This window comes from Schistocerca gregaria, chromosome 2 (genome assembly GCF_023897955.1).
Source record: "Schistocerca gregaria isolate iqSchGreg1 chromosome 2, iqSchGreg1.2, whole genome shotgun sequence".
Taxonomy (NCBI): Eukaryota; Metazoa; Arthropoda; class Insecta; order Orthoptera; family Acrididae; genus Schistocerca; species Schistocerca gregaria.
The window spans coordinates 1,053,381,122-1,053,408,547 of NC_064921.1; the positions used below are offsets into that span (position 1 = coordinate 1,053,381,122).

The 27,426-nt window shown below is 42.5% G+C and overlaps 1 protein-coding gene across 1 annotated transcript in view; it reads left to right on the forward strand.

Annotated features, from left to right (window-relative positions):
* LOC126335594 (uncharacterized) overlaps positions 1 to 23,632 on the forward strand; it is a 75,318-nt gene extending 51,686 nt beyond the window's left edge. Inside the window, exons 3-4 of the mRNA XM_049999040.1 lie at positions 2,679 to 2,825; positions 23,151 to 23,632. Of these exons, the coding sequence (XP_049854997.1) occupies positions 2,679 to 2,825; positions 23,151 to 23,516 (513 nt within the window). The 3' untranslated portion in view covers positions 23,517 to 23,632. The remainder of the gene's footprint in view (positions 1 to 2,678; positions 2,826 to 23,150) is intronic.
* Positions 23,633 to 27,426: the final 3,794 nt, after the last annotated feature.

The following is a 27,426-nucleotide window of genomic DNA, read 5'->3' on the forward strand; positions in this document are numbered from 1 at the left end:
GAAGTGTACAACTGACTGGTAAATGTATTCACAAGGAGCAGTTAAAATCCCCAATGTTTTGAACAGATGTTTATAATGAGCTCGACTAATATTTTCACTCATTATTTTTATGGCTCTTTCCTGGAGTTTGAAAATTGTGTTCATATTTTGTGCATTTGTTCCCCTCAATAAATGCCATAGCTAAGAATTGAGTGTACATATGAATAGTATGTAGCTAAAAAACACTGCACGTTACACACTGATGATAGGAATCTAAGAGTATAACATGCTGATGACATTCTGTTTGCAAGTACCTTTGTGTGTTAACACTACTTCAACTGAGAATCAATATTCATTCCTAGAAATTTTGCGTTTGTTACACAGTCTATAGAGGTGCTATCTACATTTAATTTAACATTGTCATTTGTGCTCTACAAACTAAAATTCAAGGAATTAGTTCTCTTGTGTTCAATGTTACTTTATTGCTTATTGACCAGTGAAAACTTCCTTGAGAGTTTCATTTGCTTTCTCAGCTAGGAGTTCTCTTGTTTTCTCAGTGGATTACTCTGCAATTCACAATTAAGTGCCTGTCAGAGGTTTCTTAGAACCACCTTGAAGCTATTTCTCTACCATTCTACTCTCGAACAGCATAAAAAAAACTTAAATCTGTGTGTGGCAGCTGAGCTCTGATTTCTCTTATTTTATGACGATGATCATTCCTTCCTGTGCCTGTGAGCGCCAAGAAAATATTTCCATGATATAAGAACGTCGGCTTCCGCGGCCGGTGCCATAGTGATTGAAATTCTTCCGGATATTATGCCGCGTCATTGCTAAAAACTAACAATAATGAACTAAAACCGACGTTTCGGCCGAATTGCAACGGCCTTCGTCACGGGACGACTGGTTTTGCATGGGGATAGGAGCTTCTATGTCCATCGATGTCTGATGTCAGTGTTGTAAAACTTTTAATTGGCCCTCTAATATGATTGGCTAGCCATGACGTAAGGCAAGATGGAAAGAAAGAGGCTATTCGTCGATGTCCATGTAATAAATAGAAGCGCCTATATCCATGCAAAACCAGTGGGGCCGGAGGAAGGCCGTTGCAATTCGGCCGAAACGTTGGTTTTAGTTCATTATTGTTGTTAGTTTTTAGCAATGACGCTGCATAATACCCAGAAGAATTTTAATCAAAATATTTCCACACTGTGAGGTGAAAGTTAGTGATTGAAATTTCAAGAGAAGATAATGCGGCAACGAAAAACACCATTGCTTTAATGATTGCCACCCAAATTCAAGTATCACATCCGTGGCACTCTCTCCCCTATTTTGCGACAGTACAAAACGATATGGCTTCCTTCGAACTTTTTTTGACGCCCTCCGTCGATACTATATGATGAGGATACCATACCGTACAGCAGTGCTCCAGAAGAGGACGTACAAACGTAGTGTAGGCAGTCTCTTTAGCAGACCTGTTGCATTTCCTCAGTGTTCTGCCAATAAATCGTAGTCTCTGTTTTGCGCTTTTTGCTCAGTATTATCTATATGATCGTCCCAACGTAAGTTATTTTTAACTGTAATGCCTAACTATTTAGTTGAACTTGCATCCAATGGATTTGTTGTGATTTATCGCGTAACCGAAATGTAGCGGATTCCTTTTGGTACTCACGTGGATGACTTCACACTTTTCGTTATTTAGAGGCAGCTGCCACTTCTCGCACCGTACCGTATGGTGTGTAAATTGTTTTGTAATTTATTTTGATAACACTTCCTAGGGGAACGCCAGATATTACTTGTGTTTTACTCGATGACTTCCCGTGAGTTACTACGAGTTTTGACCTTTCTGAGAGGAAATCAGGAATCAAGTTACAGAGTTGATACGATACTACATAGTCACGGAATTAGATGAAAAGTCGCTCTTGAAGTATACTACCAAAAGCCATCTGGAAATTTAAAAATATTCATTCAATTTGAGATCCTCTGAGCCGCGCGGAGTGACCGCGCGGTTTGGGGCGTCATGTCACGGACTGCGCGGCCCCTCCCGTCGGAGGTTCGAGTCCTCCCTCGGGCATGGATGTGTGTGTTGTTCTTAGCATAAGTTAGTTTAAGTAGTGTATAAGTGTAGGGACCTATGACCTCAGCAGTTTGGTCCTTTAGGGGTTCGCACACATTTGAACATTTGAGATCGTCTGTCAATAGCACTAGTACCTTTGTGAGCAGTAAGTGAGAAAAGTCAGTAGACTATGCTAATAGTTCACTTTAAATGGCGCATTTTTTATGGTTGAGACTGAAAAACTACTTGCTTGCACAGCCGAATGCGTAATGGGCAAACTTACTAGGCAGGAAAGTGTGCCAGTTTTGGCTCGAATCTACGTGCGTTGTTAACCACCACAAGTCCGGTATACCAGCGTCGTCAGTTTGTTTTACAGCTCGTCTCCCACGCAAATTGTGGCGTGGTTCCCGAACTCGGTGCCACAAAATTTGATACGCAAGGAGTTGAAGCACAAGAGCAAAGTGTAAACCATTCACAGACAGATGGAGCACACATTACGTTTACTGGAGACCGTGGGGGTGTAGTAGGCATGCAACAACAAGGTTAAAACAATTTTTTTAAAATCATGAATTGTTCAATGGAGCATTATTTTTTGTCCCGGTACTGCCCCTATTTTCGGGTTCAATGTTGTTCGTAATCTGCGTTGCAGGCGTTCGCAGAGCTGCAGGAGGTGTGGCGGATGGTTCTGTCGGAGCGCATCAGCCTGTGCGCCCTGGTGGAGCAGCCGGACGGCAGCCTGGGGCCGCTAGCCGCCTGCAACATGCTGATGGTTGTCCGGCCCGGCGAGAAGTTCGAGGTGGGAGGCTGTACTGGGCTCTATCGCCTGCGGTTTTCGGTTGCCTGTACCTAATCTGCGTACTCTTGCATTCTGTAAAGCACTCTCTCTTTAGTGTTGGTTCTACATCTACATACATACTCCGCAGTCCACCATACGGTGCGTGGCGGAGGGTACCTCGTACCACAACTAGCATCTTCTCACCCTGATCCACTCCCAAAGAGAACGAGGGAAAAATGACTCCCTATATGCCTCTGTACGAGCCCCAGTCTCTCTTATCTTATCTTTGTGGTCTTTCCGCGAAATGTAAGTTGGCGGCAGTAAAACTGTACTGCAGTCAGCCTCAAATGCTGGTTCTCTAAATTTCCTCAGTAGCGATTCACAAAAAGAACGCCTCCTTTCCTCCAGAGACTCTCACCCGAGTTCCTGAAGAATTTCCGTAACACTCGCGTGATGACCAAACCTGCCAGTAACAGATCTAGCAGCCCGCCTCTGAATTGCTTCTATGTCCTCCCTCAATCCGACCTGTTAGGGATCCCAAACGCTCGAGCAGTACTCAAGAATAGGTCGTATTAGTGTTTTATAAGCGGTCTCCTTTACAGATGAACCACATCTTCCCAAACTTCTACCAATGAACCGAAGACGACTATCCGCCTTCGCCACAACTGCTATTACATGTTTGTCCCACCTCATATCACTCTGCAATGTTACGCCCAAATATTTAATTGACGTGACTGTGTCAAGCGCTACTCTACTAATGGAGTATTCCAACATTACAGGATTCTTTTTCCTATTCATCTGCATTAATTTACATTTATCTATATTTAGAGTTAGCTTACATTCTTTACACCAATCACAAATCCTGTCCAAGTCATCTTGTATCCTCCTACAGTCACTCAACGATGACATCTTCCCGTACACCACAGCATCATCAGCAATCAGCCGCACATGGTTATACACCCTATCCAAAACATCATTTATGTAGGTAGAAAAAAACAGCGGACCTACCACACTTCCCTGGGGCACTCCAGATGATACCCTCACCTCCGATGAACTCTCACTGTCGAGGACAACGTACTGGGTTCCATTGCTTAAGAAGTCTTCGAGCCACTCACATACTTGGGAACCAATCCCATATGCTCGTACCTTAGTTAGGAGTCCGCTGTGGGGCACCGAGTCAAACGCTTTCCGGAAGTCAAGGAATATGGCATCCGTCTGATACCCTTCATTCATGGTTCGCAGGATAGCATGTGTAAAAAAGAGCGAGTTGTGTTTCACAGGAGCGATGCTTTCTAAAGCCGTGCTGATGCATGGACAGCAACTTCTCTGTCTCAAGGAAATTCATTATATTCGAACTGAGAATATGTTCGAGAATCCTGCAACAAATGTTAAGGATATTGGTCTGTAATTTTGAGGATCCATCCTTCCACCCTTCTTATATACAGGCGTCACCTGCGCTTTTTTCCAGTCGCTCGGGACTTTACGTTGGGCGAGAGATTCGCGATAAATGCAAGGTAAGTAAGGAGCCAATGCAGTAGATTACTCTCTGTAGAACCGAATTGGGAGCCAATCAGGACCTGGCGATTTATTTATTTTCAACTGCTTCACAACCCCAGGGATGTCTATCACTATGTCCTCCATACGGGAATCTCTGCGAGACTCAAACGGCGATATGTTTGTACGATCCTCCTGCGTGAAAGATTTGTCAAATGCTAAATTTAAAATTTCAGCTTTTGTTTTGCTGTCTTCCGTTGCCAGGCCAGACTGATCAGTGAGTGACTGGATGGAAGCCTTCGACCCGCTTAACGATTTTACGTAAGACCAGTTTCCTTGGGTTTTCAGCAAGATCTTTTGCTAAGGTATGACGGTGGTAGTCGTTGAATGCTTCGCGTATCACTCTTTTTACAGCAGCACGAATCTCTAATAACTTCTGCCTGTCCTCACTCTCCCGATCTTTGTTGTATCGCGAGTGCAACTGCCTTTCCTTCTTACCATGGTGAGTCTTTTCCGTCCGTAGCCTACTTTTTCGGCACATACTTGTCCAATGCGTGATTTACAATGCGTTTAAAATTTTCCCATAATTCTTCCACGTCCATCGTACCGGAAGTAAATGAAGTCGATTCATTTACTAAGTGGGATGCTAACAACTGCTTATCTGCTCTTTCTAGTAAGAATATTCTCGTAGCCTTCTTGACTGACTTTTTAAATTTCTTAACCATAGTCGTAATGAAAACATCATGATCACTAATCTCTGTCTCAACACTGACACCGTCGATGAGGTCTGGCCTGTTGGTGGCTACCAGATATAAAATATTTCCATTATGCATTGGCTGTCGATTTAGTTGCTCAAGACAGTTTTCGGATAAAGTGTTCAAAAGTAATTCACACGACGGCTTGTATGTACCACCTGGGGTTGATTTTTTTTTTTTTTGGGGGGGGGGGGGGGGGCAAACAGTCTCTTTAATGTATGAATGTCCATATGAAGCAGATGTTTTATACTATGCCTCGCATATTTATAAATAAAAGAAAACAACTGTATGGTCGTTTGAGATCTCCATATTTCTTTTACGCAAGTCACAAATAATACGAGGACTATTCGGAAAGTAAGGCCTGATGGTGTAAGAAATGGAAACCACAGTGATAATCCAATGAAGTTTTGCACAGATACGTTGGGCGGTGTCTTTAGTGTGCCTGTCCACCGTGTCATGTTGCTCTGTTCAATTCTGAGCACACAGTGACCACGTAAAGGTGCTTAGAACAACAGTGTCCCCCACCAAGTATGAGCGCCTGGTGTGACGTTTCGCCTGATGTCATGCAGCCCACATAACACAGGTGTCATGCTTTCCCTTCTGTATGTCAATTCTCCGCCGCACTCTGCGGGGTCAATGAAGATGCTCCGCAGCATTTTCGCTGGGAAGTGTTTGATCACCCACAGTTGAGCCTATAACTGATTCTTTCTGACTTGCTTCTCCGCTCACATGAAGCACTGGTTATGAAGACAATGTTCTGGCACAGGCAACGAGCTGTAGACCAGCGTAGAGAATCGGCAGGAAGCACAGACGGCTGCCTTCTGTGACGAGGGTACTGGAATGTTGCTACAACGCTGCGGCAAATGTCTAAATCGGAGCGGCGACTATGTAGAGAAGCAGTGGGAAGGTGTAGCTAACTGTTGCAAATAAAACATTTTTGATTGTCACAGTGGTTTCCATTTTGTGACTGAACGGACCTTACTTTCTAAATAGGCCTCGTAATTTTAAAAAAGAAAGATGCAAAAGTATATACTCCGGTACAAAGAGACCATCTGTAATTCGGTTTCATTACATTTGGCTACTTTGCTGCAAAGTATAAGAATGCTACCATAAGATAGTAAAAAATGCGTCTTAATATCTTGTACGTTGATATTTTCTTACTATTATGTATAGGAAAAATGCATCTTAATATATTGTACGTTAATATTTCCTTACTGGTATGTCTTCTAAACATATCTGAAAATTTTCCACAATTTTTCTTTTGTTTTAGGCCATCTTTCCTAATCTCCTTCTAAAATATTCTCTTTCAGAAATCAGTCTTTTCTATGACACTTTATAGAATTTCCTGTAAACTGTCGGAATGACTGAGATCTAGAATGTACACGAGTGTTCAAATAGTTTTGTCATACGGCCACAGGAACACTATGTATGCTTCGTATTTAGGCTAGTTGGTCAGAACATCGAAGAGGTGAGGAAGAAAATGTTTAGAGCACCTAAAGCACGACATACACTAGTGGCCATTAAAACTGCTACACCAAGAAGAAACGCAGATGGTAAACGGGTATTCATTGGACAAATATATTATACTAGAACTGACATGTGATTACATTTTCACGCAATTTCGGTGCATAGATCCTGAGAAATCAGTACCCAGAACAACCACCTCTGGCCGTAATAACGGCCTGCATACGCCTGGGCATTGAGCCAAACAGAGCTTGAGTGGCGTGTACAGGTACAGCTGCCCATGCAGCTTCAACACCATACCACAGCTCATCAAGAGTAGTGACTGGCGTATTGTGACCAGCCAGTTGTTCGGTCACCGTTGATCAGACGTTTTCAGTTGCTGAGAGATCTGGAGAATCTGTTGGCCAGGGCAGCAGTCGAACGTTTTCTGTATCCAGAAAGGCCTGTACAGGACCTGCAACATGCGGTCGTGCATTACGCTGCTGAAATGTAGGATTCCGCAGGGATCGAATTGTTTAAGAAATCCTGCCTGCATGTGTACGCCAAAGAAGTGACCGAGATGTGTAACCAATGGCAGCCCATACCATTACGCCAGGTGATACGCCAGTATGGCGATGACGAACACACGCTTCCAGTGTTAGTTCACCGCGATGTCGCCAAACACGGATTAGACCATCATGATGCTGTAAACAGAACCTGGATTCATCCGAAAAAAGGACGTTTTGCCATTTGTGCATCCAGTACACCATCGCAGGCGCTCCTGTCTGTGATGCATCGTCAAGGGTAACCGCAGCCACGGTCTCCGAGCTGATAGTCCATGTTGCTGCAAACGTCGTCGAACTGTCCGTGCAGATGGTTGTTGTCTTGCAAACGCCCCCATCTGTTGACTCAGGGATCGAGACGTGGCTGCACGATCCGTTAGAGCCATGAGGTTAAGATGCCTGTCATCTCTACTGCTCGACTGCTAGTGATACGAGACCGTTGGGATCCAGCACGGCGTCCCGTATTACCCTCCCGAACCCACAGATTCCATATTCTGCTAACAGTCATTGGATCTCGACCAACGCTAGTAGCAATGTCGCGATACGATAAACCGCAATCGCGATAGAGTACAATCCGACCTTTATCAAAGTCGCAAACGTGATGGTACGGATTTCTCCTCGTTACACGAGGCGTCGCAACAACGTTTCACCAGGCAACGCCGGTCAACTGCTGTTTGTGTATGCGAAGTCGGTTGGAAACTTTCCTCATGTCAGCACGTTGTAGGTGTCGCCACCGACGCCAACCTTGTGTGAATGATCTGAAAAGCTAATCATTTGCATATCATTGCATCTTCTTCCTGTCGGTTAAATTTCGCGTCTGTAGCACGTCATCTTCGTGGTGTAGCAATTTTAATGACCAGTAGTGTAATAGTGTAATAATGGTATGACAGTACATATCTTTGGATGATGTTATCACTAAAGATAGTCAGATGATTATTTTAGAAGGTTATTTACAAAAAGTTATTTAAAAGCCTGGCGTCAGGTTCATTTATAAATTCTACTGGGATAAAGTGAGGCTATTCTGAGCCCGCTAGTTGCTTGCAACACTGTAGCGCTTTGCTTTGCATAATCCTCTTGGAGACGGTCCTCTTTTTAACTAACTTATGCGGTCTCAGTTATATGTGGATCTACAAACAAAGACCCTGAACAAAGGAGTAACTTGGGATTTGTTAATGTGAAATAAGTCGAGTTTTATATTTAGTCCCAGGTTATGAAACTGGTTTCAAAACAGTAGATTAGAAGAGCCCCATTCAGGAGAGCTTGTAATTAATTTGGTTTAATGTGGTTCCTCTAAATAACAATGTAAGCATGGTGAAGTACTTTCTTAACAAAGATATTGACTAAAGTGCTTGTGTGCAGAGTATTTTGACAAACAGCAGGAGAGTAAAGTTGAGAGGATTAGGAACATTAAGGTGTAACGCACGTATCTCCAGAAATGCATGGTTTCCATGCTACGTACCAGTTTATTCATATGTTGCAGCACCCGGTACAGTTGATTTCAGTGGAACATGTACCGTCATTCTCTCAGAGGAGGCGCGTCATGTAGGTACTCTGCGTGGGAACGCATTACCAGCGTCGTGGGAGGTGACCCTCGTATCAGTACCAGAAAGATGAGCCGCTAGTATGAAGTAAGCAAGGGGAACGTGTGGCACATCCCCCATGAAAACTGTTGCTATCCGTTTTTTAGCATTACATGAGTATGTTACATATAGTCTGACCTACTTTGCGTCACTTGATTGTAGGGGAGTCGAAACTAGTAGTGACCCATGACGCCATATCAACTTGAGATTTTTTTACACATGTAATTCATTTCTAAATTTTATTGATTATTTGCAGAGTAAAGAATTAAATTATGTATCACATGTAAAAGGTAATGAGTTTTTATGAGATAGATATAAATATGTTTTGACTTAGCAAATCACCTTGATGCATTATGCATGACATGTTCTCTCTTTGTGAAAGTAAAAAGAAAAAAGTTTCCGTGTTGCTCGAGTGCGCAGTCGAGTAGTCGTCGAGTGCGGATCTCCTATATCTTTCATGAATGGACGTAGAATTGTTAATTTACAACCGGGAGTTGATTAAAAAATTATTCTAGGCAACCACGGCCCGACTTTGGGGCAAACAAATCGAGCGCGAATTCTCAAATGTCGGCGCGGAGTTTAAGATAGGCGGCTGGATATCGGACGTTATCGTCGCGTGTATGGTTCAGTAACATTAACCGCAATTTACGGACATTACTTTGATAATAATTATCAAAGACTTATACGAACGACATAGTCATCTTCTTGATGCTTAAAGCAAGCGAGAAGCGATTTACTGTCGGGATTCGACAAATATTAATCATTGCATAGTCAGCTTGTTGATACGTTGCTTAGCAACTCATAAACGAACAGTGATAGAATTACTGAAACAATCTTTTAAGTATCAGTGACCACTACACACATCAGAAACTAATTACTCTAACTGTGAGTGACTTCACTATTGGATGAGTTTTTTTTAATTTCAGCTAATTGGTATTAATAAACTTTATTTCGAGGTTGAAGCTTCATCAATGGCGTCGCGCTCATTCAGTTTAGGAGAACGGTAGATAGTACTAGCTACGCTACTGTTTGTAGTTTTAAAAGAAAAGAGAGCACATAGCTGTTTTTTGCTTTGAGAAATGTTCGTACTTCAGTCGTCAGTCTTCTCAAACCAGAGTGAGGAGTGACACTCCCTCACACCACTACGATATCGTGAACCACTACACACTACATTTCTGCGTTGAAAACCCTGAGATATAGCCGCGGTACGAAGAAGAAAGAAAGAAGAGGAAATATCAGCGAAAGAAACTGAGCATAGAGAGAAGGGAGGTCACAGTTTCTTCTGCAATGTTATTACCATTTATTACTGACTGGGCTTCCTCAGCTAATTTTATATTGTCGTTGGTTCATTCAGGTAACACTAACATTTCCGAATATCTATTGTCTGTTCAATTGACGGTTAAAGCCAACTATGTGAGCGACTGTAGCGCTAACATCTGCCTCACCCTTCTGTGGGAGTGCATAAAACCACCGTAGTACGATGACCAGGAACCGTCTGTACCAGCCAGCCTCGGTGTGTTGGTGGGACTACTGGTGACCACCCAATGGCTCCAGTCGTTCTACCAAAGTGCTGCACACTCAACTTCTTCTGCGTGACACGAATGCCGACAAGGTTGCTTCAGTAACTAAACAAATATGTTTGAGGACATGGAAAATAGTTCTTATTACAGTACTGTGAAATTTTACTGATAATTATGATTTAATTATAATTAGAAGCACGAAAACAACATTCTCTATAACACAGGTCTGCATATTCCCCCTCAGAAACTACGTAAATCGTTATTTTAATTGTATCCCATAACAGTGCACGGTTACGCAGGGTAGAGTTTTGTGCGGATCACGAGTCTTGCAAATAAGAATGTGGAACATCAGGTCATGTGGTTGCTGCTGTATGTTCCTCCAGCCAAGTTCCATGGTAGTAAATATGGATGTCGGTATACTGAACGAGGCGATTGTGGCAAGCCCTGTCGTTAGACCTGTTTTTTGAACTCACACCAGTGCTGGTGTGTGAAATGTGTTTTTGGATGCAGGCTGCAACATTTGAATGAATGGGGCGATCTGTATGGTGATATGAGTGTAGATCGTTCAAGGCAAGTGTGGAACACTTCGAACATCTGCTGTATGCCTCATCGTGTGTAGTCTGATGGAATCTACTGTACAGGCGATCAACGATATGAGTAAAATGACGTTTGGAATCGCAACGCAAGCATTTTCGAAAAAAAATTAATTACAGCTTATTTGTTCTTTAACCTTAGTTTTTTCTCAGTATCCAAAATTATACTACAGAGCCTGTCTAAACATATTTGATTCTTTCTCTTGCCTATTTTGTTAAATAGAAATACATTGCTGCAATGACGGTTACATGGTGGCCTGTTATTATTATACAATTCTCGGTCATTAATGGCGTGTAAATGAGCTTAGGGGGCACTGAGACACCAAAGTGGAATAGGGAGGCACTATACCAGCCTATTTACTCATAACTGCGTATATAGAGATAAGATATATTCATCATAGATACGTTTCATATACCGTCTAACACTGATCACAGATTTATAGAATTAAGCGTTTGAACTGTCTGTTGACATAATACTTTTATATGATTCGTATACATTTAATTATTCCCAGAATTTAGTTAAATATTTATTCCCCAGATAAAAATTAAAGCTGAACACCCAGCTAAATTAACATCAGACCAAAACTATCCAACGAGCTCACAGAGCGATCGATCAAAACAAGCAAAAAATGAGATCAAAAAGTGAGACTGAGGAAGGACTCTTGTACAGTGGTTTTTGTGACCACTTACGTCGATTATCTTTGTCTGTATAGAAATTACATTTATTGTTACAGCTCCGGTATCTCTGATACAGTTCATATAGCCTCAAAATTTTATTCTTTTCCTTTGTGCACTTTACAGTGTCTATTTCCACACATTTACGTTAATAAATTAAGGGGAAAATTTTTAAAGTTCGAACATGACGCCACAACTCCTTCCGTCCAAAAAAACCATGCTGTTCACAGTTACCCATGTTCGTCTGCTCTCACGTTGTCTTATTGATGACCACCAGCGTACTTGCAAGCCAGAACAAGTGCAGATGCACTGTGCCACCTGTGTAAAGCAGCAACACCATCTGAGTACGGTAGGCAGTACTTTAGTCTGTCTTCACGCATATATCGAACACATTTCAAACTGCTACTTTGCAGAAGTTTTAAGGGGAGTTTTGAACAAACAAAGTAGTAATGATGTATCTGACATCGCACTCGCGGAGTAATAATTTTAATATATTTTCCATAAGCTTTATTTATTTGTATATCAGTCGCAAAGTATATTGTTATTCTTCAGGAGGAACTGTTGGTGTAAATTTTTAGGAAAGATGTGAGCTTTCCTGGCTAATGTTTCCATGCAATCCTATACATTTTAATGAGTCTTTGGTCTGGACACTGAGGTCAGATTTTTGGAATGCTAGGAGTGGTACATAAATACAAAGACTAATTATTTCAAAACTGTGTTAGAAGGTCCCTGATGAATTCTCATCAGGCTAATGGAGAAAAACAACTGAGTCACTGAGAACTATAAGGCCTAAGGTACATCGTCGTCAGTTTTGAGATTTTAGCATGTATGCATGCTCCTAATACTTCTTGGTCCTATGGTGAACCAGCTTTAACTTTATCTGTGGCCCCTCACTGTATATATGAACATTCATGAAAAGCTGTCTCACTCATTTCTAGGATATTCGTTTCCATATGGGCCTAAAGCACAAAGCATATCTTTGTTGCTCTGCGCTGCTCAATTGTTGTTCAGGGTTCACAAGCTAATTTCGTGTGTAGATCGTGTAGGTAGTGGTTATACTTCATAATCAAAATTGTATTGGCAGTTTTATCTGAACCACAAGCCACAGAACGTGCTTAATGAAAGTAACGATAACGAGAACCTTGAAGTGTTGGAACAGGTCATAAATGTGTTTGTGGTGTATTTACTATATGTTCTTTATGTGCCGATTGTTGTTTCATATTGCTCACAATCTTTACACAATTCAAAAGACACTATTGGCACTAGCTTACGGAAGGACAGTGCGGCGAAATTTTTCGTTGACGGTCTGTGGCAGCAGACGACCGACGGAGCACTTCTGCTAATAGCACGACATCACCTGCAGTCCCTCTCCTGGGCTCATGGCGATATCTGTTGCAACTTAGACTACTGGGAAACCGTGGCCTGTTCAGATGAGTCCCGTTTTCAGTTAGTAAGAGCTTACGGCAGGCACCGAATGTGGCGCAGACCTCACGACGCCATAGGCCCATAAAAGGCACTGTGCAAGCTGTTGATGGCTCCATGATAGTGTGGGCTGTGTTTACATGGAATGGACTGAATCCTCTGGTCCAACTGAGCCGACCATTGGCTTACTTGCAGCCATTCATGTATTTCATGTTCCCAAACAACGATGGAATTTTTATGGAAGACAATCCGCATTGTCACGAGGTCAAAATTGTTCGCGGTTGGTTTGAAGAACATTCTGGGCTACACGAGCGAATTTAGTTGACCATCCAGGTCGCCCGGCATGAATCCCATCCTACATTTCTGGGTCCGGACATGCACAAAATACTTCACCGGTAACACTTTCGCAATTATGGACGGCTATAGAGGCAGCTGGCCTAGTAGTGTTTCTGCCGGGGACTTTCAACGACTTGAGTCCATGCGACGCCGGACAAAAGGAGCTCCGACACGGTATTAGGAGACATCCCATGGCTTTTGTCACTTTAGTGTAGTGAGTGTTGCACCACGATCCTTCAGGCATCAGGCAACAGTCCAGGGATATCTATATCTGCATGTGCACTCCGCAAAACACAGTTAAGTGCCTGGCAGAGGATTCACCGAACCACTTCACAATAATTTTCTTTTACTCCAGTGTCTAAAAGCGCACCGAAAACACGAACGCCTGCATCTTTCCGTGTGAGTTCTGATTTACCTAATTTTATTATGATCATCTTTTCTGCCTATGAAGTTCGGCCTCAACAAAACATTTTCGCATTCGCAGGAGAAACTTGGTATGGAAATTCCGCCGCAACGGAAAACGCCTTTGTTTCAATGACGTCCACCACAAATCCTGTTTCATGTCAGTGATTCTCTCTCCCCTATTCCGCGGTAATACAAAACGTGCTGCTCTTCTTTGAACTTTCTCGGCGTACTGGGTTAACCCTTCCTGGTAAAGACCCCAGGCCGCGCAGCAATACTCCAGAAGAGGGCGGACAAGCGTGGTGTAGGCAGTCGCTGTAGTGGAGCTGTTAACGTTTTCAGCCAATAAAGCGCAGTCTTTGATTTTACTTTCTCACAACGTTTTCTACGTGTTCTTTCCAGTTTAAGTTAATTCCTTGGTATATGGTTGAATTTACAGGCTTTAGATTTGACTGATTTATCGTGTAAGCGAAGTTTAACGGATCCATTTAGCATTTTCTAAATCGTTTTGCGATTTTTTTTTATCTTCTGATGACTTTACTAGACGATAAACCACAGCATCATCTGCAAACAACCTAAGATGGCTTCTGAAATCTCATAAATCGTTTATACGGGGTCTTGAACTTAAATAGTGGCGACTATTTATTCACAACAGATACAAAAGAGTTACATTTTTGCATCTGTAACTGTCCTTCAAAGCAGTCACCAGTGATGTGTAGAACGCGCTGCCAGCAATGTGGAAGGGGTAGTATTTTCATTAGCAGAGCCTGTTCTGTTGACTGTGCGAATGGAGCGATCTAAAGGTTCAAATGGCTCTGAGCACTGTGGGACTTAACTTCTGAGGTCGTCAGTCCCATATAACTTAGAACTACTTAAACCTAACTAACCTAAGGACATCACACACATCCATACCCGAGGCAGGATTCGAACCTGCGACCGTAACGTCACGCGGTTCCAGACTGTAGCGCCTAGAACCGCTCGGCCACACCGACCGGCCGATCTAAAGTTATGGTGATTCTCGTGTACGACTGTGATGGTGTTACCCTAACGCGTTACGTTCCTCCACGGCAGACCGTCAATGCACAGTATACTGTTCGTTTTTGGAGCATCACCCGCGACCAGCTTTGCGAAAGAAGCGGCGACACTTTCTGCGTAACCCACCCACCACTTTGCACGACAATGGGCGGGCGCATACAGCGCAAGCTGTGGCTGCTCTGTTGGGTCGATGGGACTGGGAAGTAGTGTACCATCCACCGTACTTCCAGGACTTAAGTCCTTGTGACTTTGATTCCGAAGATGAAGAAACTACTTCGTGGCATTCGCTTCAGAACAGTTCCAGAGATTCGACAGGCAGTGGACCGCTCCATTCGCACTATCGACAGAATAGGCTCTCCTAACGGTATACTACGCCTTACACATCGCTGACAACGGGTTCTACAGAACGCTGGTGCGAACATGTAACACTTTTGTGTCGGTTGTGAATAAATAGTTGCCACTATTTAAGTTCCAACCCTCGTACAGATAAGGAACACCAATAGGCCCATAAAACTAACTTGGAGAACGCCGTAAATCACTTTGTTTTCCGTCGATTACTACTAACTGTGATCACTCTGGCAAGAAATCACGAATCCAGTCACATAACTGATACGATATTCCATAAGCACGCAATTTGACTAGAATCCGGTTGTGTAGTACAGTGTCAGAAGCCTTCTGGAAATCTTGAAATACGGAATCAATTTGAAATCCCTTGTCAATAGCACTCAACACTTCGTGCCAGCAAAAAGCTAGTTGTGTTTCATAAGAATAATGTTTTCTAGTCCCATGTTGACTGTGTGTCAATTCACCGTTTTCTTCGAGGTAATTCATAATGTTCGAGTAAAATATAGGCTCCAAAATCCTCTTGCATATCGACGTTAATGACATGGCCCTGTAATTTAGTAGATTACTCCTGCTATCAGCATTGAATACTGGCGTGACTTGTGCAACATTCCATTCTTTGGGTATGGATCTTCCGTTTAGCGAGCGGTTGTATATGAGTATTAACTATGGAAATATTGGATAGCTTACTCTGAAAGGAAGCTAATTGGTATACAGTCTGGACCAGAAGACTTGCTTTTATTAGGTGATTTAAGTTGCTGACGATATTTACTTCTAAGTTACTCGTGTTGGCCGCTGTTCTTAAATAGAATTCTGGAATATTTACTTCATCTTCTGTGGTGGAGGAATTTCGGAAGGGTGTGTTTAGTAGCTCTGCCTTAGCAGCACTGTCGTCGATAGTATCTCCATTGCTATGGCGCAGAGAAGGCATTGATTGCGTCTTGCGGCTGGCGTACTTTATGTATAACCAGAATTCGTGCCAGGTTTCGAAACAAAGTTTCGTTGTGGAAACCAATATAACTATGAAAGTAATATAAACATGAGATCCGCACTTAATTTCAAGCTTGTGATAAAGATAGCTAATCTGGAAGATTTTGCGTTCATTTAAGTTTGGCTTGCTGTTTTCGTGCTCTGACCCTTTTCTGATATGCTGGCCAGCCACCAGGGCTACCATAGCGCTGGCGCAGCCTACTGCAGCGCGGCACCCTCCGGTCAGCGGTTGACATGGTTGCTAAATGCCGTACAGAACGCGACGTTTCCACAGCCGACTACATGACAACAGTGTACCCGCTGCCATAGCACATTTTTGATGGCAGCATTCCTTTGGTGTCGTGCATTAGACTGCCGAAATCTCCACACCCCAATCACCGGTCGAATGTACGGCTAAGCTGGTCAAGGCTCACCGAGCCTCACCGTCAACTAGACGAAGCTGCTGCTTTATGTGGTGTCAGCTAGCCATGATGGCTACAGGATTCGTAATCGACCTGCCAAGGCGGAGTCGCCCAGTCCATGTCGTGGCCTGACACTCCAGCCACCATCGATGGTCCTGCGTTCGACGTGATGCCTGCACTCCTTCTGCCAGTTGCCACAGACCACGGTTGGTGGCACCTACCCATCTAGCCTTGTTACCCCACGAAACTTGACACACGACACGACAGCAAGGTCTTTGCCCATTGCTAGCCTCTGCTGTCTCAGCATACGCCAAACACTACATACCTACCAAAACGGGTGCTTGGGTCGCTACTGTCGAGGTACTGTACGGGAGGCAACAATCGATAAAAATGTTCCATTCAGATGTTTTACTGTTGAGGGCAAGTAAGTCATATTTCTGGAATAAACCTTTTCAGCTGTATATGAACTTTTACAGCAACACAACCAGTTTCGTCATATCAGAAGTATTTTATTTTGAGATGGTAGAGTCTTTCCCCTTCCCGTGTCAGGACGTAAATCTTTTACAGACGTATGGACACCAGAAGACGTGATTTGACATCACGAAATCGGTAGTGTTCTTGTAAAGCTTTATATACAGCTAAAAGCGGTTTATTTCCGAAACATGGAAAAATATTCCTGTTGACTAAACATTTTTGACTCCTCACTTGCCTCGGTACTTAAGAAACCTATCACACTTATTCTTCCATACGCAATTCTGCAGCCAGAACCGGGCAGCTCGCAGCATAGAAGAGGTTGCGCTGCGACATGGCCAAACATACATACAATGGTGGAAATTGGTGTAAAGGTAATTTGCTATTTGTGGAAAAAAACGTGTTTACTTACGTATATAGAATTGCACGTGAAACTTCCTGGCAGATTAAAACTGTATGCCGGACCGAGGCTCGAACTCGGGACCTTTGGTTTTCGCGGGCAAGTGCTGTACCATCTGAGCTCCCCAAGCACGACTCACGCCCTGTGCTCACAGCTTCACTTCTGCCAGTACCTAGTCTCCTACCTTCCGAACTTTACAGAAGCTCTCCTGCGAAACTGAAAGAAAGGACATAGCGGAGACATGGCTTAGACACAGTCTGGGGGACGTTTCCAGAACGAGATTTTCCCGCTACAGCAGAGTGTGGAGGTTCGCAGGAGAGCTTCTGTAAAGTTTGGAAGGTAGGAGACGAGGCACTGGCAGAAGTGAAGCTGCGAGGAGGGTACGTGAGTAGTGCTTAGGTAGCTCAGATGGTAGAGCACTTGCGTCTGCCAGGAAGTTTCATGTCAGCGCACACTCCGCTGCAGAGTCAAAATCTCATTCAGGAAGTATTGGACGTATTTTTCCCGTGAAGTCTGCAAAAAAGCAACACAAAATACATTCACATTTTACGAATGGCATTGATACTTAGGAAATTTAAATACACAAGCCAACCTTAGGGATTTAAACTGATGTAAAGGCACTTTTGAATTGTTGTCAGAGTAACCTAAACTATACAGTAGATAGAACACAACTATGACCTAGTATTTGGTGGAACCTACATCGTTCTTAATTACTGAAAAAATTTCTCTTAGTGATTGATTATATAAGGGCAGTATATCTTCCTACGAGATTGATATCCAGTTGATTCTAACTGGAGTTTGCAGCTGGGCCACAGTCTCAAACTGTCATCCACTGTAATGAACACGTCGCGGTAAGATGCCCCATCGACACTTCTCGATGGTCAATTTAGAAGTGGAATTCCTTCGACTTCGTCGCGATAGACCACTGAATCTCAGCGTTATCGTGTTGGAGTAGGAAATTATCATCCTTAAATTCCTCATACGTACGAACCAATTCAGTTTCCAGCATTCCTGTATAGTCTTCGGACTTCATTTTGGGGTTCAGCCATGCTACGTTGGACGTGTCTTTAGCTAGTAATGCTGCCCAGATAATAACGCTGCCACCGCCCAAGTTTCTACTCATGCGAACTGTTCCTCTGTACGGAGCGCCATAAATACTGAAAACCGTCTGGCCCAACCAAATTACACTTCTTCTCCTCGCTGAAAATTGCTTTGTTCCACTCTTCGTTCCACGACATATGTTCTTCCGCAAACTTCAGTCGAACGTGGCTATGCGCATTGTTTGAAGGTGGGTTGCGGAGCCTCTTCCTGGATGCCAGATTCGCGTCTTGAGACAGGATTCGTCTAAAGCGTGTGGAAATCAGCCACGATTTGAGAGTAACACAAGCCGTTGATTTTTTGCTTTAAGCAAAATGAAACGCTTATCTAATGCTGACAGTTTTCGTGATCGGCCACATTCGCAATTACTGTGCACCAAATATGATAAGATCATCAATAACACAACCGGAACGCCCTAATTTCTCAGCAATCTTGTGATGGTGCATGTGCATTTCTTTGTACCGCTTAATACCTTCTTGCTCGTCGCCTGATAGAGGCTTTCCACGGAACATTATCACAGTAACTGCCGTACGACGTTAGCAGTCACAGCTCCAAACTGTTACCTGTAGCAGACTGTTGACATTCACCACGGCGCGCGTCAACTAGCGGACGTGCGTTTGTACCAACTTCCTTCAAATGGCTCTGAGCACTATGAGACTCAACTGCTGTGGTCATTAGTCCCCTAGAACTTAGAACTACTTAAACCTAACTAACCTAAGGACATCACACACATCCATGCCCGAGGCAGGATTCGAACCTGCGACCGTAGCAGTCGCACGGCTCCGGACTGCGCGCCTAGAACCGCGAGACCACCGCGGCCGGCACCAACTTCCTTCCCGTCGCAACGGAAAGACCGCTTTTTTTTCAATTTGTAAATACTCGGCCTCATTCCAGTTATGAAGTGAGAATATATTTTGTTTTGCTTTGCTGTAAACTGTAAATATACATGCATTTTCCATAAGTAACCACGTGCTTTTATACTAATTTCCTCCAGTGTACACCAGCACTCGATATCCGGAGCAGTGATTATAAATATGAAACCTATTTTTCGAGACTTCAGTGATAAAAGTCCTTTAGAAAAACACCGCACACAAAATACAAACGAATGGTTGCAGTTTTTGCAATGTCCCACAAGTTGGGTTTTCACTACTTTAGGTATCAGTTTTTTAAGGAAATGCTTGCAGTAGGGAGTCAAAAATTAACATGATGTTGTATCTAATGACGTACTGCAAGAGGGGTACGTAACTACTCGTGGCTCTGTCTTGTCAAGAGATTATCGTTCACGGCGAAAGGTGTGAAGAAACTGGGGAAGTAAAACTTATGTTACCGCTTGCCCTGGCTCGCCTCGTGTGCGACTGACTCATTCGCAGCACGTGCGAAGGTCACCCAGAATCCTGACTGGTTAAATCAAACTGCGCATTTAAATAAGCGCTGTTGCAGAATACAGGGAATTAATGATTTGCGTTTATAGTTACGGATGATAACTTACAGGCACGAAACAGCTGACGACTTGTTGCTTACGCCATAGCGCTACCGCCTTAATGGCTCTGAACTAACACAACCATCCGAGCGCTCAACCAGGTGATCACTGACGAGGGACGGTCGCCCATTACGCTGTTCATCACTGGTACACCAGTGACGCAACATCTGTTGGCTCATCATTTCTGCCCGTAGGTCTGACGACAGAGATGAATTCAGATGGCCGCCATGTTTTGCGCATTAAGGAACCTTATCACTGGCCGAAGTCTGCTGGCGCCTGGAGAACGAATAAAAGACGCGACTTGGGAGCACTGCTGCCGCCGACCTGCCCGGCCGGCACGCGACTGCCACGTCAAACACCCTGCATACGTCTGGATGCGCCTCGTGAAATCAGCACTGAGTGAGATCAAGTAGAGGACAGACATTCCAAGTTGTAGGACATCGTTATTTAATAAATCTGACACAAATATTTTTTGAACGGTCAGTGTGATCCTGGAATCCACATTGTGTAACTATTCTGTCGCCGACCTTGAAGTTCATTTATGTGAAAATGGCATGTAGGAATGATATTTGACTAACGGAAGATGCTAATCGGGAAGCGTTGTTAGAAGAACTGAGTTACCAAAGTGACGTAAGTGACTTTGAAGCTGTTAGTCCTATAGCAGTTGTGGACAATGGCGGAACTGATCAACCTAAGAAATCTTCAAATAGCGATGAAGAAAATGCAGTCGCCCACGAAAAGAATGGTCGTTATTGCTACAAAGCTGTCCTTAATAGCTCTGACCTGCCAGCTGCCGATAACCTGACGTACATATTCCAAGAGCTTGGAAATAATAAACTGAACGGATTCGTGAAAAACTGGGAACATCTCAATTCTTGTACCATGTGCATTGATTAAATGAATAGCATCTCCAGGTAATTAAACTGCAAATGAAGTCTTTAGATTCGGATCACTATCAGGTTTCTTCACTCAAAAGTTTCCATGACAGGTTTAACTTAGTCTCGAATTTTGGATGCATTAATACAAATGTTGGTTGAAAAGAACATGACAGATGGGAAATGAAATGGGTTCAGTACATGAGTGTCCAATAACATTATAAAATATTCTACTTTCAGGCATTTTCTCCAATGTATAAGTGAACCTGGTTTACTTTTCCCATGACAATGTCAGAGGTGTACACTACTAGGAATAATTTGAGAAAGAAATCTATGAGAATGTACGTTTAGAGCTCTACATTGTATGACAGTGAAACATGGACTGTGGGAAAACCAGAACAGAAAAAAATGATATTTAGATTAGATTAGATTAATTATTCATTCCATAGACCCATAACAGAGGGAATCTTCCTGGGTGTGGAACATGTCAGATAAACACATTACAAAAATGTAATTAGAAAAACTTGAGTTTCATTAATTTTAAGGATCCTCAGTCAATAAACAGTAACATTATGTACATGAACTTAATTTAAACTTCTAATATTTACAGGTTTTATACTTACATCTGCTTTCATTAAATCCATCATTCACACATTTGCTAGTTTATGGCTATTACAACCAAGTATTGTCAAAAAATAAAGTAAATTATTCATTTCAGTGCTCCTCAGTTAAGACCAGCCAGATTACATACAAGATTTGAAATTAAACTTCCACTATCAACAGACTTGAGACTTACATCTGCTTTCCATACATCCATCATTCACACAGTAGGTAGTTACTTGGCTGTTACAACCAAGTATTGTCAAAAATTAAAGTATAATAAATTTTCATTAAAGTGGTCTACTGCACTTGTTGAGAAACTCAGTGATGGAATAGGAGTTGGCCACCAAAAATTCTTTTAAATTATGTTTAAATTGTGCCTAGTCTGAAACTAAGCTCTTAATGGCTGCTGGTAACTTATTGAAAATATGCATTGCTGCATACTGGACTCCTTTCTGGGCAAAACCAACTGATTTTAAATCTTTATGTATATTGTTCTTATTCCTAGTATTGATACTGTGTACTAAGCAGTTAGTTGGAAAAAGAGATGTATTATTTACAACAAACTTCATTAAGGAATAAATATACTTAGAAGCTGTGGTTAATATGTCCAATTCTTTGAATAGATTTCGACATGATGTTCTTGGATCTACACTACTCATTACTCTTATTATACACTTCTGTACTCAAAAAATTATTTCTCTGTTTGTGGAGTTACCCCAAAATATGATACCATATGACATAATGGAGTGAAAATAAGCAAAATATGCCAGTTTTTTAAATATTTATATCTCCTATGTCTGACATCATTCGCATTGCAAACACAGACTTGTTCAGGCGCTTTAGCAGTTCATTAGTATGTTGCTCCCATCTAAATTTATTATCAAGTTGTAATCCCAAGAATTTTACACTCTCAACGTCTCCTATTTCCATGTCATCATATTTTATACACACACCAGAAAGAAATCTCTTGGAAGTTCTGAACTGCTTATAGTGGGTCTTTTCAAAGTTTAATGACATTGAATTGGATATGAACCACTTATTAAGTTTGATTAGCTGCCCTTTCTAAATTTATATTTGATTTACTATTTATTGCAATGTTTATATCATCTGCAAATAAGACAAACTTGGCATCTGGTAATGTAACAGATGACAGGTCATTAATATACACAAGAAACAGTAGTGGAGCTAGTATGGAACCTTGGGGAACACCATATGTAATTTCTTCCCAGTCATGTGATGTCTGTTAGCCTACTGCGGAAGTGTTACTTAATTGACACCCTTTGTTTTGTATTAGTAAGATATGACTGAAACCACTTTGCAGCTCTACCAGTGACGCCATAATATTTTAATTTACTTAAAAGAATGCTGTGATTCACACAGTCAAATGCCTTTGACAGGTCACAGATTATGCCAGTTGCCTCTAATTTGTTGTCCAATGAATTAAGGGCATTTTTGCTGTACGTGAGGTGCTACAGAAGAACGTTGAATATTAGGTAGACTTGATAGGATAAGAAATGAGGAGGTTCCCTGCACAATCGGCGAGGGAAGCACTATATGAAAAACAATGACAATAAGAAGGGACAGGAAGAAAGAACATCTGTTAAGACACCAGGGAATAACTTCCATGTTACTAGAGGGAGCTGTAGAAGATAAAATCTGTAGACGAAGACAGGGATTGGAATACATCCAAGAAATAGTTGAGGATGTAGATTGGAAGTGCTACTCTGAGATGAAGAGGTCGGGACGTAGGATGAATCCGTGGCGGGCCGCATAAAAAGGGGCAGGAGATGAGTCAATAAATAAATAAATTTCAAAGTCATAGGTACCTGACACTAAAAGTAAAAGCGATCGCTTGCTGTATGTTGCAGCTGAAAAACGAGAAGCTGGCGGATCTACTGAAGGCGGTGAAGGAGGTGGAGGCACAGCCACAGCCGGACGTGTTCGAGCGCTTCGGCGTGTCGGAGTGCCTGTATGCGCTGGGGCTGGTGGTGGCCCGCGAGCACCGCGGCCAGGGGCTGGGCGAGCAGCTGCTGCGAGCGCGCTGGCAGCTGGGCCGCTCCCTGGGGCTCCGGGCCACCGCCACCATGTTCACGGGGCCCGCCTCCCAGCTGCTGGCGCGCCGCGCGGGCTTCCAGGAGCTGGCCGAGGCGGTGTACGCCGAGCAGCCGCACCCCGCCTTCCACACCATCACCAACTCGCGCAGCATGATCTTCATGGCGGCCGCGCTGGAGTGAGCATCGCCACAGGCACGGGGAGTGCCTGGCCTGCAAATATATCTTTTTTATATGTACTTAATGAAAAATGTAAACTACAGACTATTACTGAATAAACTATATGCAATGCAAAACAACTGGAGATTAACTACACTGATTGGCTCCTTTGCGAAAAATGCAAACGTTCTATTAGCTACACGTAGGTCACGAAAGTCACGAGATATTCCGTAATATTGTGTACAATCTCCTTTCGCCCAACGAAGTGTCATTGATTCGACGAATCATTGGAAGTTCCTGCAGAAATGTTGAGCTGTGCTGAGTCTATAGCCATCCGTAACTGCAAAAGAGTTGCCAGTGTAGAATTTTCTGCACAAACTGGCCTCTCGATTAAGTCCCATAAAAGTCTGATTGGATTCAAGTTCGACAATCTGGATGGGCAAATCTTTGACTCAAATTCTACAGAATTTTGTCGAAACTAATCGTGAATAGTTCTGGCCCCATGACACAGTGCCTTCTCATCCACAAAAATTCGATCATTGTTTCGGAATGTGCAGTCAGTAGTAGGGTAGACTATGTTCTGGGCCATTTTGTTTGTGTGGGTTGCATACATGCAGTGGTAAACATACATTCGAGGAAAGCTTGACTGATTTACAACCCCCTCCCCTCCTCTTAACCCATCCTTCTTTTAATCGACTTATGGTCCCCTGGTGATAATATGCGCTAGTGAGAAACCACCCACCCCTCCTCTCCCATCCACTTCCCCCAACCCTCTGGGAAACCCCCTATCTCATACAAAGATAACTTTTGTATCAAAGTAATTGACGAATTCCTGAAATCGATAAATTAAGTAACTTCTTCCCCTCTGGTAAATTCCTCAGTCTCCCTCCCATCCCCCTTCTGAAAGTATGTGGGAAAAATTGCTCAGTTATTATTGGATTGTTGGACTGGAAGGATCTCACAACAGCATGCTAATATATCGTCAATCAGTTTGCATTAAACAAAAGGCACTGAAATATTGTTTAAACAGAGTTATGGGATATTGTTTATTTAAACAATTTCCAGGAGCCAAGGAAGTGCAGAATATTAATTATTTCAGCTATTTCCAGGGATGTTTTACACGAAGTTTATTTATTTCTAAAATCACAATGGAAATGGAAACGAAGTCTCACACTTCTTGACCTAGCATAGTGGAATGATGAGGGAGACCCGCACCGCCGTACTAGGAAAGCTCCTAGTGGAGGTGGCTTGCCGTTGCCTTCCTCCGACCGTAATGGGGATGAATGATGATGATGAAGGCGACACAAGAACACCCAGTCATCTCGTGCCAGATGAAAATCCCTGACCACGCCGGGAATCGAACCCAGCATCTCGAGATCGAGAACCGAGAACGCTACCGCCAAACCGCGAGCGGCGGACTAAAACCACAAAACAGCTCGAAATTGACGATGTCCGACAGATAATGTTATCTTTCCGAAAAAAATTCACGGTATCGCTTAAAAATAATAACAGACAGACTCAAACTCTACAACTCGAAATAAATAAATATATCTGTAACTATAAATGGGATGCTCACCACTTTTCGAGTTTTGGCTGCTTCTTTGAAGGCACTGTCAGAGAAAGAAAACTTTCTTAGACCTACAGCTGGTGTGGTGTTCATCATTTTTCTGGAACGCTGAGTTGACTTAACTCACCTTCTGCTGGAGTCGGTAATATTAATGTATTTATTTTTTATTTTCCTCGCTTTTCGAATCGCACTCGTGTCTAAGCACAGTCAGGAAAATCAGAACAATTAGATATCTAAAAATTAATGCCATATTTTGAAACCCACAACACATTGGGAGAAAAAACACAGACACACAGCAGATCAGATGTTTCTAAGATTCCCCTAGAGTTCGAAGCACCGTCCCACAAACGAGAAAAATGGCTGTAATTTTCGGTAAGTTTTCGATGGCCTACAGCTGCTGGTATGGAGATGCTCTAAAGCCATAATGGTGGGTGGGGGAGTAAATCCCATCTGCTGAAACCGGAGGGACCTGGTAAGCCTGGAGTTGCCTCTGAACACTTGAACAATGAAAATATCCCGTGACTGCATTCTGCATGTAGCTATCGAGCACGAAAGACTCATACATACACGGCGAAGACACACACACCCCAAAAACATAAGCACATGTACCGTATATAGTCACAGTTTTCATTTATTTATTTATTTATTTATTGTCCCGTTGGACCAAATTAAGGCGAAGTCTCCATGGTCATGGAACGAATCAATACATGAAATTATAACACGATATTAGAAACAGATAAAATGAAATATAAAAAAACATATTCAGGTGACAAGTCGTAAGTTTAACTAAAGAAAATCAACTATGTAACACTGGAATTTGCTTAATTTTTTAGCTCTTCCAGGAGCTCCTCGACAGAATAGAAGGAGTGAGCCATGAGGAAACTCTTCAGTTTAGACTTAAAAGAGTTTGGGCTACTGCTAAGATTTTTGAGTTCTTGTGGTAGCTTATTGAAAATGGATGCAGCAGAATACTGCACTCCTTTTTGCACAAGAGTCAAGGAAGTGCATTCCACATGCAGATTGGATTTCTGCTCAGTATTAACTGAGTGAAAGCTGCTAACTCTTGGGAATAGGCTAATATTGCTAACAACAAACGACATTAACGAAAATATATACTGTGAGGGCAATGTCAGAATTCCCAGACTATTGAATAGGGGTCGACAAGAGGTTCTCGAACTTACACCACATATAGCTCGAACAGCCCGTTTTTGAGCTAAAAATACCCTTTTTGAATCAGAAGAATTACCCCAAAGAATAATACCATACGACATAAGCGTATGAAAATATGCGAAGTAGACTACTTTTCGTGTTGAAGTGTCACTTATTTCAGATACTGTTCTAATGTTAAATCAAGCAGCATTTAGTTTCTGAACAAGATCCTGGACATGGGCTTTCCACAACAGCTTAGTATATATCCGAACGCCCAGGAAATTGAACTGTTCTGTCTCGCTTATAATATGCCCATTCTGTCCGATCAAAATATTGGTTCTTGTTGAATTGTGAGTTAGAAACTGTAAAAAGCCACGAACTTATTTAATGAAGTACATTATTTGACACTGTTACAATATTACATACAAGATCCTTCACTACCGAGGTGGTCTCATCAGCAAACAGAAATATTTTTGAATCACCTGTAATACTAGAAGGCATATCATTTATATAAATAAGAAACAGCAGTGGCCCCAGCACCGACCCTTGGGGAACGCCCCACTTAACAGTGCCCCACTGGGACTGAACATCTCTACCACTCTCAATATTGCGGAGAATTAGCTTCTGCTTTCTGTTCTTAAAGTAAGATGCGAATCAATTGTAAGCTACTCCCCTTACTCCATAATGGTCCAACTTCTACAGTAATATTTTGTGGTCAACACAGTCAAAAGCCTTTGTTAAATCAAAGAAAACACATAGCGTTCGCAACCTTTTCTTTAATCCGTCCAAAACCTCACAGAGAAAACAGAATATAGGATTTTCAGTTGTTAAACCATTTCTAAAACCAAACTGAACATTTGACAGCAAATTATGTGAATTTAAGTGTTCCAGTAACCTTGTATATACAACCTTCTCGATAACTTTTGCAAACACCGATGGCATAGAACTATTTCTATGCCACATAATTGTCAATATTATCCCTGTCTCCCTTTTTATAAAGTGGCTTCACTACCGAGTACTTTAATTGGTTAGGAAACCGACCACTCCTAAAGGAAAAGTTACAGATACGGCTAAGTACTGGGCTAACATACATAGAACAATACTTCAGTATTCTGCTAGGTACCCTGTCATATCCATGAGAGTTCTTGGTCTTTAGTGATTTAATTATTAACTCAATCTCCCTCTTGTCAGTATCATGGAGGAGCATTTCAGGTAACA